This window comes from Pipra filicauda, unplaced genomic scaffold (genome assembly GCF_003945595.2).
Source record: "Pipra filicauda isolate LSUMZ 115617 unplaced genomic scaffold, ASM394559v2 scaffold3_size10097308_pilon, whole genome shotgun sequence".
Lineage (NCBI taxonomy): Eukaryota > Metazoa > Chordata > Aves > Passeriformes > Pipridae > Pipra > Pipra filicauda.
In genome coordinates this window covers 9,169,585-9,182,761 of record NW_024104532.1, presented here as the reverse complement: position 1 = coordinate 9,182,761, position 13,177 = coordinate 9,169,585, and the positions used below count along the sequence as shown (strand labels likewise).

General features: G+C 40.6%; 1 protein-coding gene and 1 long non-coding RNA gene across 2 annotated transcripts in view; both read right to left on the bottom strand.

Moving 5' to 3' along the window:
• Positions 1 to 2,535: 2,535 nt before the first annotated feature.
• Positions 2,536 to 4,702, bottom strand: CUNH5orf58 (chromosome unknown C5orf58 homolog). Its single transcript, XM_027736701.2, has 4 exons — positions 4,645 to 4,702; positions 3,993 to 4,075; positions 3,115 to 3,208; positions 2,536 to 2,713 (listed from the first exon to the last, which is right to left on the bottom strand). Exons 1-4 carry the CDS (start codon positions 4,670 to 4,672, stop codon positions 2,607 to 2,609), a joined length of 312 nt encoding a protein of 103 aa, XP_027592502.1. The 5' UTR covers positions 4,673 to 4,702; the 3' UTR covers positions 2,536 to 2,606.
• Positions 4,703 to 4,718: 16 nt separating this feature from the next.
• Positions 4,719 to 13,177, bottom strand: part of LOC120324014 — a 54,854-nt gene continuing 46,395 nt past the window's right edge. The window contains exon 3 of the long non-coding RNA XR_005565005.1: positions 4,719 to 4,755. This is a non-coding gene — a long non-coding RNA (uncharacterized LOC120324014). The remainder of the gene's footprint in view (positions 4,756 to 13,177) is intronic.

Below are 13,177 nucleotides of genomic sequence, written 5' to 3'. Positions count from 1 at the left end.
CAGGAGAATAAAAACGTAAGCTCTTTTTTTTGGATGAGAACTGCAGCAGCAATTATGTTACTTCATGTGATACAAGGTAGACCCAAACCTTGTCAAAGCCGAGGAATGGACAAAAGACAATGGAAGCCTATTTATTCCCCAATAAATCTAACTATGTCCACTTCCCTGAAAAGGCTGTGGCTCTAACCTGGATCTGAAGGGCACACAGGCTTCAGTGACACCAAAAATCTCTCCCACCCCAGATGTGCAGGTGCCTGTCGGGGTTTGTGTCTGGGTTACTCAGGGATGAAACTGGATTTTTCCCAGTTTTCTAGAGAACTCCCGCACCTACAGACACCACTTTCTGCCACAGCACTGAGGATCCCATGCTTTATTCCACACGCTGGAATTAGGTGTCTCCTGGCATCCTCTAACCTGAGTCAGAACAAGCTTTTCCCCTTTAACAAGGACCTTCCTTCGCTGTGTCTTCCTGATTAAACCCAGCAACTGCCTTTTACAGGAAGCACATCCACGAGTTTATCCCATCATCATGTGATTCCTGACTGGCAGAACACACCCAAAGCTCTTAGAAAGCACAGGCAGCAGCCTAAACTCAGTTCCTCTTACACCACTGCCCTCTGTTGTACTGAGTTTTTAAAAGAAAACGTTCCCAGATCTAAAATATAACTTGCAACTGATGACCATTGAAGCACCAAGAGTTTTCCCCTCACCTTTGTTAAGTGGGATTTATCCAAGTCCTTGCCTCAGTTTTCTGATAACTTGGTTTGACATGGTAGATTCGTCACATGTTTTTTCCTTTAAAGCCATTTGTGTCTTGAAATACTAGAACCGAAATTCAAGGTAGACAAATACTTCCCATACAATCTGTAGAGCTTCTCAGACGTAACAATTAGATTTCATGAACAGTTTAAATAGATGTGTTTTATAAATGTTGTCTGTCTCTCTAAAATATTTAGAATTCAAAGTTAGGAATTTCGTTTCCATGCAGCGGTGGGTCCAAAAATAAAGATGAAAAATGAAATTTTAAAAATTCTTCAGCTGAGAAAAGCTGTTTCTGGCTCAATATTTTTTAATCTGGTGAAAGGAGAATCAATTCTAATCTATGTTTTTTAAAAAATGCTAAAATTCAGAACATCTCCCGCATAACCACTGACTGTGAATTGGAGGCTGTAATTTTATTCCACTGCATTGCCTTGAAAAAAATGGATCAAGAAACTTAGAAATACCTCCTGTGGAATTGTGTTTTATTAATTTTAAATCATCTCACAAGTGAAAGAGAAACAAAATTTATACCAGCATAACAAATTTTAACACTGCACATTTTTTCCAGTAGAATAAATCACAGTTTTAGTATTCAGATAAATATATTTGGTAAAAGAAAAAAAAAATACACCAAACGTTCAAACACTCAAAGATGTCCACAAGTAAAGTACGATTGAATATTAATTGGAATGAACTACATGAAAAGAGTGGCTGCTCAAATTTTGGGCCAAGAAGATTTCAGGGTGGGGTATTTAGGCCCTTTTTTTGTAGCCAAGTGCATTAGAGAGTCACTACAGAAACTAAAACCAAAAGTACTTTTGGTTTTCCAGTAATCTGCCCTCTGGCACTATTTTTAGGAGGAGGAAGGCAGCTCAAATGCCGAGTTGCAGTTCCTCTTCCACCGACTGTTTCTTATCCCCTTTTCCAGAGCACAACTGAGATAAAAGAGGAATGACTTGACTTGTAGTAATTTCAAATCTTTGGTGCTGGTCCAACATGTCTTTGTTTAAAAGGAGACAACCACATGTGAAAAACTTCATGCCCAGTTTCCTGACCTTTCTAATTAATTAATTACATCAGTCTTTCCAGCCCTGGTGGGCTTAATTTGGGCAATGTGGGCTAAAAAACCCTCTCAAAATCAGTAACCTGCTTATGGCTTTTTACACTCCCCATTTTCTGTTTAAAATAAAAATAGTCTGAGTGTAGGGAGCCATACTATCATTGTACAGTTCAACCTTCAGTCTTTCGAGGGAAGAGGAAGAAAAGAAGAAGGAGAAGAACGAGAAGAGAGAGTAGAAGCAGAAGAGGAAAAAGAGGAAGAAGAGGTAGAAAAAGAGGAAGAAAAGAAGAAGAAAAGAAGAAAAAAAAAGAAAGAGAAGAGAAAAAAAGAAATGAAAAAGAAAAAGAGAAAAAAAAGAAAAAGAAAAAGGAAGAAAAAGAAAAAGGAAGAAAAAGAAAAGGGAAGAAGAAAAAGAAAGAGGAAAAGAAAAAGAAAGAGGAAAAGAAAAAGAAATAGAAAAAGAAAAAGAAAAAGAAAAAGAAAAAGAAAAAGAAAAAGAAAAAGGAAGAAGAAAAAGAAAGAGGAAAAGAAAAAGAAAAAGAAAAAGAAAAAGAAAAAGAAAAAGAAAAAGAAAAAGAAAAAGAAAAAGAAAAAGAAAAAGAAAAAGAAAAAGAAAAAGAAAGAAGAAAAAGAAAGAGGAAAAGAAAAAGAAAGAGGAAAAGAAAGAGATAAAGAAAAAGAAAGAAAAAGGAAGAAGAAAAAGAAAGAGGAAAAGAAAAAGAAAGAGAAAAAGAAAAAGAAACTTCAGCAGTATTAATAGAAGACAACACAAGAAAATGGATGTTTAATCTGTCAAACTCCACGTCTTTTCTTCAGCTTCTCTTAAGTCTTTGGCCTTTATAGGATGGTTGAAATTCAGAATAAGGTCACAAAGCAGGAGCTGGCTTTCCACTGAAAGACAAAGGACATTTTATCAGCACGGTGTTTAGGCAATGGCAGCTGCTCAGTGGAGGGCATCTACACAAGCACTTTTTGAAGTGTTCGTCTGTCGACTCATTCACAGATTTAATGGGTCGCCTTGTTTTATTTACTTCAAGACATTTAAATTAAAATTAGTACTATTCGTATTAGAAAACTACCAGTGTTTCTGCAAACGAGTGGCTTCTGACTCTCCGACAGGTTTGCCGTGGTTAATTCACCTGATTCTATTGCTACAGTTAACTCGTCCAAACACAAGCAAATCTCTTGTTTCATTACATGAAAACAGTTGCACCCCAAAGGAAACCGAGCCCTTCACAGCTCTTAGGACGCCTTAAACCTCTCGTGTTACCGGAGGATGAAGGCAGAGTTACCGTTCAGCTTCTTCAACTCGCTGGACATTTTGTCAACACTTTTAATCGCAGCCTCGAGGTTAAACTGCCCAGCAGCAGCAGCGGTTTTGGTGCCCTGAATGAAAGAGGAACAAAGCATAACTGGCAGGGTTCATAAACTCATTGAAATAGCCACGAAATCGTTTTCTTTGATTTTCTTAATTAATATTTTAATGAAAACTTTCCCTGTTTTATAATTGTCCACTTAGATATGGCAAATTGCAACTATGGAGGGGTTTTTTCCTGTCACTTTTTTTTTTGTTTTACAAACAGCTGCAATGATGAGCCCTGGCTACAATTTCCTCTCCTCACCAGCATTTGTTTCTTTTTTGTTTTTGACCTTTTTCCTGCAGAATCAAAGTTAAAATGAGCCCAGTAATATCATCAGCCACAAGATGGAGCTGATGTGACATTAATGTGCATAAGAAATTGGTCACTATTAGCACTGAGTGTTAATGAACCTGCCACAACCTGCCCCAAAACATTTGTGTCTGTGCAGGTAATTAGTTTCTAAACAACATCTTTTTGCTCACTTTGGAAATCACATTCCCTCCCTTTAACATTTACTTAAAACACAATGAAAATCTAGAGACAATTAAGACTAGGAACCATTTGAATTAAGTATAATTCCAATTTTCAAATTTGTACTAGACTCCTTTTAAGGTGTTTTTTTTTCTCTTAGGAAAAATATGAAAGAGAAATGCACATATCACGTTTTCTGGCCTAGTTATAAGCTCTTTATTTATCATTCAGAAATTCTAAAAATAAAATTTGGGGAAACTCTGGGTGATCCATAAATAGTGTTCACTATGTGGAACAACTCAGCACTTTGACAAATATGACTAAATGAGTTACCATACATTTAACATTGATTCTTTGTCTGAGTCCCTCTTCCCTTCACATGGTGGCTTTATGTTGAGTTCATCAGCCAGGGCCAAAGATCCTAAAAAGACAACCCTCAAATTATTGAGGATTAATACATATAATATATATTTGTATATATCTCATGTAAAAATACATAATAGTATTTGAAAACTATAATGATTAGACCTCATTTTCATTAGTGTTTTTTGAAAGTAGAGTCAAAGAGGTGAAACAGCTTTAATTCTTCCTGAGGAAGAATAAAAATCTTGGATTTTATTTATTTTACTTTCTTTTTGAGACAGCATTTCAGAATTTTTTAGGAGTTAAACATGAAGTCACTACTAGTGAATAAGCCTGTATATAATGATGAGGAAATCCTCAAACATATGCCTTTATTTTTTTTTTAATTGTAAACTTTCTGAGAGATCTAAAAAGACACTGAAATTGTTTCCTAATATCAGTTTATGGAAGGAAAAGCTAAAGCACAGACGAAAATAGACAAGTGTTATCTGTGATGGGGCATCTCCCCCAGGCCACACTGTGATCTGAGATTCTTTAGGTGACCTTAAAACACCGTCTGTTGGTCAGTGACAGAGCTGAGATTAAATACCAGATCCCTGGGCTCTTTCTTCCCCCATTCTTAAATACCAGATCCCTGGGCTCTTTCTTCCCCCATTCTTCCTGCTCCTCTCTCCTCACGGATCAGGACACCCTCAGGTGAGCTGGAGTGTGTCACCTCACTGGAGAGCTGCTTCAACACTAAAATAAAGGGAGAAAATGGGATTGTTATTTCACCCTGGGATGTGTTTTCAGAACAGGCACAATGAAATGATAAAGAGTGTGCTCAGCAACAGGGCAGACACTGAGCCCCTCTGGGAGTGCCCCCCAAATGTCCCACAGTGAGGGTACAGCTCATTTAGGCTCCCTTGAGGATGAAGCCCCTGCCCGGGGGCACCAGCTTTGATGTCCCCCTGAGCTGAGGGAACCCCACAAACCTTGAGGGTTTCCCTGCTCCCTGGCTGCCCTTCCAAGCAGCAGAGCAGAAGGGGTGTCCTGCTGGAATCCCAGAATCAGAGAGAGCAGTGGCAGGTACCTCCCAGGCTGCTCAGGCTGTGCTGGCAGCTGCCCCCTGGCCCGGGGGTGCTCCATGGGCAGGTCCCTGAGCTGAGAGCCAGAGCCATGGGCACCAGTCCCTGCATGGCACACGGGCACAGAGCCCTCAGCTCCAGGGGCTGCTGCCCTGGGCCTTCCAGGTGTCACCTACAGGGATGTCCTGACTGCTCCTGAAGCACAGCCAGGCCCTCTGAGCACCCCATTCCCTGGCAGGAAATATCCCAGGACACTGGAGTCTTCAGGGGGATTTTGGTGCTCCTTTCCTGCTGCCACAGGGCTGTCTGGGCTGTCCCTGAGGAAACCACCACAGCCCCTCATCACATGTCTCTGCTGCTCCTTCCCCCACACACTCTTCCCCCGCTCCTGTGTGGTCCCTCCCATAGGAGACAGTCCTCCAGAACTTCTCCAACGTGTAAAATGGTTTATGTTGGAAGGAACCACAAAGGTAATCTGCTTCCAAGCCCCTGGTCATGGGCAGGGACAACTTCCACTAGACCAGGTTGCCCCAAGCCCCGTCCAGCCTGTCCTTGAGCACTTCCAGGTGCTGGTGGGGTCTGCAGGCAGCAGCCACACGGCCCTTTCCACCAGCAGGGAGGACACTGCTGTCACCACAGCCTGGCTGTGCCCTGGCTCCTTCCTGGCAGGCACTGGGCCAAGCTGGTCCCTCCAGTTTGGAACAGCCCCCCTGGTCTGGGGCAGGCAGGAGCCCACCTGGGCAGGGGGATGTGCAGACCCCACCCATGGGCAGCCCAAAGGCTTCACTGCCTGATGTTCATCAGCAGGGAAAGCCCCCCGTGGTGTGTCCCTCTTCCAGCACCTCAGGGGTCAGCAGGTTGCAGGAGCCCTGGAGGAGTTATGGTTTTAGGAGTGGGAGGTGAAAAGTAACCACAAATGCTGCAAGGGCTGAAGAAGAAATGGAGAAGAGAGGGCTGAGGTGTCAAGGGGGTGGGGTGGGGAATGGTGAATGAATTTCCTCTTGTCCTTTGAGAGCCCATTGCACGTTGCAGCAACCCATATATAAAACTAATTTATCATCAACTTAAATTCACGTGGAGTAAGCTACGATGAGCAAAGCTCAGATCATGAACCTAAATTCAAGGAAGACAAGAGAGGCACTTTGCTAGACAGATTTATCAATTTAGGCTGTGTCTAAACACCCAGTCAAACACTGCCCTCAGATGCACATACCTGACTTGAGTTCAAACCAACAAAACCTGCTAACTAATGAGCTGGACTTGGGAACTGCTCATTTCTTCCCCAGCGTGTGCCCTGCAGTATTTAAAGCCAGGGACACCAAGCAAGGGAATGACAGTCAGGACTTTTCTTTAATTTACTGAAACCACCTTTCCTGCTGCTCAGAATTCATCTGTATTTTGAACTTGCTGTTTGGCACCAGTGGAGAAGGAGTTCCCAGTACCTCAGAGGAGAGTGGAATGACTTGGATGTGCAGCAGAGGACAGATGGGCAGAGGAGTCAGCTGCCTGCCATTTACTGACTCTGCCATTCTCCATCTTTTCAGGGTGTGCTTTCATAACAAATTCTTCTTTAAAAGAGAGCATTCTACGTGTATTGGTTTATGACTGTGGGGGAAGCTGAATTGCAACTCAGAACAGCATTTTCTGGTTAAGCACAATTAAAGTGTGATTCAAAAAGAAAACATGATGTGCTGCTCAGATTGTGGGGCTTTCTGGAGATGAGAAACACAGAGGAGGAAACACTTCACATCTGCACTAATTCCTGTACTCTCAGTCTACAACCTCTTGCAGGACCCCAGGGCAAAAAATTTGAATGTGCTTTTCCTGTGTGCCCCTAAAGAAAAAGTCCAGCAGAACCTGGTGATTTTGTTGGTAGAAAACTATAGTATAGCTGCATACAAAAGAACATGCAATGTATCTCCTCTGTATAGAAGAACCTACAAAGGTATGTATAAACATAGGTACAAAAAAGTAAAATGGTAACCAGCAAGTTCCTGAAAACATTGGTGTCATTTTCTTCACTAACCTGTAAAGCAGAATGCTTTGACTGATAAGCCCCTATTTATGTAAGTTTACTTTCTACCTTGTTTTTTTCCTACATCCTATAAATAATCTTTCACATCGTACTTAAATTCTTCTGTAAACTAACTGCAGAAGGAAAACAGAACATTGAAATGACCAGAAAAATTATATTAAGATCATACAGTAAACTGAGTTGCCAGAACTAATTGGACAAACCAAAGAGAGAGGGTCTCAAAAGCAAGGCCTTTCTAAAAACAATCTTCAATAATGTGAGATATTAACAAGCAAGAAGACCAAAAGTGCAGGAGGTTGACTGTATGTGGCATTTTCTTCTAAGAAAAAAAAAGGGAGTGGGAGATATTTAATTTCTGCAGTCAAATTTACTTGGAACTGAAATACTTTCTGGGTTTCTTTATAAGGTAATATTTCAAATTGAAAGGTGAAATTAATAGTGTGAATTATTGAGTTACACCTCTGAGAGGAGAGTTCTCATCAGTGTTGCCAACAATTTCATATCAAGTTGTCAGTCATGAGCTGGAGTTTCAGCTTTCCCTGAAATAAACCCCCAGGTTTATGTGCAAAGACACACAGAGGTGAAGCTGATTGTACCTCCCTTTAATCACAGGCTGCTCCAACACACAAACAGCTCTGCCCCTGGAGGCTTTTGGAGAACACGCTTGGTTAGGGGAAATGGAGCTGGTCAGGCACCTTTAGGGACATCAGATAAAGACAGAATTACTACCAAAGCAGTTCTCTAAGGAGGAGAAAAGATTGGGAAGACTAGAGAAGTATTTGAGGATGTGAAATTAGGATTATGATGCGAACCAGCAAGCACTGCAGGCAACTAAAACACAGCAGATCACTTTACAGAGCTGCCTTCCTCAGCTCTGCAGCAAAATTACTCTGACTACAATTTCAGGCAAAATAAAACTGTTAAATACACAACCACTGAACAGGAGGGTTTCAAAACAAGGGATATACAAGATTATTTTCCTGTATAATCACAGATGAAGTAGAAAGACAGAGACCGTGATCTCATATTGTATCTTATGGTTACAAAGATATTTTAAAGAAAATGTTCTAAAGGGAAGTAGAAAAAAAAAATCTACTGACTTCAAAGTCAAACAATATTTTAATATCTATTAATAAACATTAATAAAGTTAATGAATCTATTAATAAACATTAATAGAGTCTATCTTTTAAGGAAGTCATATTTACAACAGGAGATGAGATATAAGGAACTCACAGAATCATCAAGGTTGGAAGAGACCTTCAAGATCATCTAATCCAACCACCAACCCAGCACCACCATAATCACCCCTAAACCATGTCCCCAAGTGCCATATAAACTTCTACTGAAAATATTGCCATTTGCTGTTACCTTGAAAGCTTTATCTTTCATAAAAATGTCCTAGTGGGTCTAATAGGAGAGTCTGAAGTTTCAAGGTATGTTATTAAACTTTCACATGAAAAACTCCGACAAAAGGGAAACTGATTTTTTACCATTGCTTCAGTATGAAAACTGAATCCTGATTGTAAGGAAAGTCAAGCAGAAACCAAACCAATCCACACAGAAATCACTCATCCTCGACATATGACAGTTATTTCTGATAAAATAATGTGTTTCATAAGCCTTAGAGCACAGGCTGGGTTTTGAGCAATGAAAACTGGTAAATGCTGATGGCCAAAAAAAAAAAGCTGACCAGATCATGGTACAAAGAGAGTAAAGCAAAAGCCAGACTTTGTCTTTAAAAGTTACAGTGCAAGTTGAGACAAAGAGTGACAGGTAGAAAAGATTGCCAAGAAGTGGACTTGCCTTAATACACGCTCAGGAAACAGGAAGAGTAAACCCTGGGTTAAAATGCATATTTGTGACATGATATAACGAGTGAAACTCGTTTGCTTGGGGACTTTTCAGCCAGAAAACGTCAGGAAATTATGCAACACACGATGTTACATTGCAATACATCATGTTACGTTGTTACAACATGCAACACTTTTTTTTTGAAACTCTTTAAATAATCCTTGATTAGGACAATCTTAACCCCAGTCACGTTGCACCTATAGAATGAAAGCGTTGAGGGGTAATTAAGAAACTGATACAAAAACCCCTAAATACCGTTGAGCCCATGCAAAATCCTGCCCTTAATTTAGCAAGGGCTCGTCCGCACGCTTTGCTTTGCTGATGCCGCGGGCAGAGGGTGTCAGGCTCGGAGACACAAATCGTTGCTCTCCCTTTGAGACACCGAGTTTCATCGCAGCAGACCGCGAACAGCAACGCTGCTCCTCCCTGCAGCAGGCGGAGAACTAATCCCGGAGGGGAAAACAAACACAGCCCTGTTTCCTTCTCTCTCTTACCCAGTAAACATTTTCCTGCTCGGTGCTCTGTTTTCCGAGCTCCCAGAGCAGAAGGTTTTAACATCTCGGATGTTCTTGTCTTCTGCTTGTTGGCAGGGGCAGTTTAAATTCCAACACTGAACCCACAAGGTGCTTCCTGCTGCTCTAAAATGTATTTCTGAGAGTTATTTTTTAAGCAATAAACAACATAAACTTATTCTTTGTAGATACTCTGAAAGGACCCCATTTGATAATCTGGAAAGTTCTTTTATACAGTAAAAGGTTTCAAACTATACTTTTATTAAATGTATTATTTAATTATATGACATGCTAAAGATGTGAATATTCGATAACTGAAGACAAGTGCCTGCATAATGCTAATACAGATAGAATCATGTGCTGAAACTGGTTAGCTGGTATGAATAACTTTTATGCAAAAAGAAAGGCATATTTCCAGCAGCTGTTTAATTTATAACACTTGTGCTGCTCAGTTTTTTTAATGAAGTCGGGTAACTGGGTGGTGAATTTTTTAAAAGATGAACAGTAAATATCAATTAAGTTCTGGTGGGACAGTTTGGGAAATTAATCATAAATGTTATCCTTAGTGGAACTTGGGGAGATTTACTAGTATTTTTTGCTTTCTTCATGGTCCATGTGTCATGGAAAGAGATGGCTACTGAGGAAAGTTTGGCAGGCAAAGTCTGAGCCAATGGAATTGGAAACACAGCTATTCTTGCAGGGGGGTTTAAAGTGAAATTCAGGTCCATTCACGAGCTCAGTGGAAGATTTTCAAGAAATATTTAGAAATTCTTCATGCTTTTTGGATTTAACAATAAAAGCAATTTCTGGTGCCATCAAATATTTTCCCACTGATAGTAAAACCACCGGAATGACACAGGACTTGATGCAACTGTGAACGTTTACTCCATTATCAGCTGCCCAGAACCACAGAATTATATCTGTGTTTAGCTCTTAACTGCACTCACATCTTTTTCCCTACATCCTGTCACACACCAAATGAAATTCAGGAAGATTTTGCTCACCCACCCAGGAAAAGTGAGTTCATAAAGCAAGGAATTGTGAAATTGTCTCCAGATCCTACCAGTGATTCCAGATTGCCTCTTGGAAAATGCTGAGCCCTTTTGATTGAGGTGGCATTACTTAATAGCTCTGGTTTTATAGATATTTCCCCACTGCTGTTTTATCTCCCTGGCTTTTCACAGCAGTAACAGCCCAGTGCCTGAAATACTGCAGGGAGATATAAGGGAGAGGGTTTCTATCAGTATGTCAAGTTTATCATTTGCTACACAGCAAATTATCCCTTCCTAATTTAAATTCATTTAACACTGTAGACTGTAATGGTTAGAGACAAGATGTAGATATCACAGTTTCTATTAGCTGCTTCTATTGTAATTATCTACATTATTTTTCATTTGCCAGCTTGCATACATTACTACACAAAACACCCTATCAGCATTAGAGGTACAGAAATGAGAACTGAACAAAAGAGTGACATTCTACTCTGGGAAATGTTATTATCATTGTGAAATTACAGGCTTGATTACTTTTGTTGCTTTATCAGAAGGCTGCTTTTTGGATTAAGTCATGAAATGGCCAGGAGGAGGCACAACAAAACATCCTGAACCAATGCCTGCCTCAGCTGTTCAACTGAGCATTTCCCTGTAACTAAGGCTTTTCATAAATTGGCTTTCTGAAAAAAAAAAAGTCTTAATTTTTGCAACAACAGTTGTATAAATACAACTGTGTCACAAAATCCACCGTCAGCATTAAAATCTGAAAGCTGGAGTGGCAGAAGCAGAGCAAGAGAGAAGCCACTAGATGCCCTCCTCCCCACAACCAAGATGTGTTAAAGTTAAGAGGAAAGTGGCATCGTGCTTGCTGAACAGGCTGCTGGTTTAGTGCAAATGTGAACATGACAAGAAAGGAATAGATGTCAGATAATTAATGCCACTGCCTTAATAGAATCTTGTATTAGCTTATCCTGTTGTCCTGGGGGAGGCTGTGGCAGAGGAAGGAAGGCACACACCCCCAGGAGCTGCTCCCACGCTGGGCTGTCAGTGCTTATCCCTCACAGTGCCACCCGTGGCAGGGAATTCAGGCTCAGTCAAACAGCCCCGAAGGAAGCCTTTTCCTTTCTGTTCACCACAGTGACAGCTGGGAGAACTGCATCTCCCCTTGCTGAGGTTGTCTTTGTCTCCAGCTTTTGCACTTATCTTGTGGAAAATCTCCTGTTCATGTACCCTGGTCAGGTGTGTACCTGGGGGAGCTGCCTTGCTCATGAAGTCACACTGAGTTCTGAAATAACAAAGTGAACTGAAACACTGGCATTCAATGAGATTCTTTTAGCAGAAGAGAGAATGTGTGAAACCAGTTGTTTCAACTGGAGTTTGACAGTCTTTCAAATCTGAACGAGACCACTCTGGAATAACTGTGGCCTAAGTTAAAGAGTTATTAGCTGTGATCACCTTGTGCAGCTACCTGGCATCAAAGACTAACAACTGTCACCGTCCTTAGAGGGGTTTAACAGACATGTAGATGTGGCATTTGGGGACATGGTTTAGTGGTGGCCTTGGTAGTGCTGGGACAATGGTTGGACTCGATGATCTTTGAGGTCTTTTCCTTCCTAAACAATTCTATGATTTTATGTTTTCAGAAATGGGAAGTGAGGCCTTTCTCCCCCTTCCTTCACCAAACTTGGTTTATAGCTAAGAAATTAAAAATAATGTTAAAATTATATTCTTTTCCGGGTCTGTCCTGCTCAAATTAACTTTACATAGATACAATTGCTTTCATTGTTTTTCAAATAAAAATTATTTAAACCATACCATGAAACTGTACAAGAAAAAGAAAAAATAACCCAAAACTCCTCAAAAGGACAAAAATGGGAATTTGGAAGACTGCTCCAGGAACCAGTTTAACAGTTGATAATTTCTCTTGTAGACTCTAAAGGGGTGAAATCTCTAATGACATTACTAGATTTCTTTGAAACCACAGAGAAATTATTTTATGACTAATCAGGCACATTCAAATGCAGCAAAATAAGTACAGTTACACAGAGTCCCCATTTCTGTGCATTCTGGTGTATTAGCACTGACATAACCAGAGAAATGCTGTGCAATCCTTTTTCATTGTGCCCATTTTTCAGCAAGTCTGGAAGTTAGACAAATCATAGAAAGGGTCATGTAATTTGATTATCAGATGGGTGCATTGTACAGATACACTCAAACTGCACCACAGCACAAAGCAATGGGAGGTGCTTCCTTCTCCCAAATAAGGCAGGAGGTGGCTTTAAAGGGAAATAAAGGAAGTCTGTCCTAATAGTTTCAAATGGTATGAACAAGAAATAACACCATATATAAATTTTACTGAGTAGAATGTGAAATAAAGCTGTCCAGAGTTAGCAACTCTGGCAATACACCCGCCCTGCAAATCCAGGCACCCCTTCAGTGGCCTCACCTCCCTGTACCCCCACACGTGATGTACCTGCAGATCATTCCAGCAGGATAAGAAGCAGATTCCAGCCATCACCAGGTAATGCCAACTGTCCCTTTGCCCTCTGGGGCTGTGTCAGCTGTGTGGTGACTCAGGTAAATTCACAAAAAATGTTTTCTGTTGGATTCTACTGGAATCACTACAGATTGACATCAACAAAAGGTTCCATAAAGCCTCTTCTTGGGTTTCAGCAAATCCAGAAGCAATTAATAATTACACA

Excerpts from the sequence above, each read along its gene's own strand:
- CUNH5orf58 (XM_027736701.2), bottom strand. The coding sequence starts at position 4,672 with ATGGGGGAAGAAAGAGCCCAGGGATCTG. Across the intron at positions 4,076-4,644 it reads AGAAAGAGCCCAGGGATCTG|GATCTTTGGCCCTGGCTGAT; the intron begins GTATTTAAGAAT and ends TTGTCTTTTTAG. Across the intron at positions 2,714-3,114 it reads CGAGTTGAAGAAGCTGAACG|TGGAAAGCCAGCTCCTGCTT; the intron begins GTAACTCTGCCT and ends TTTGTCTTTCAG.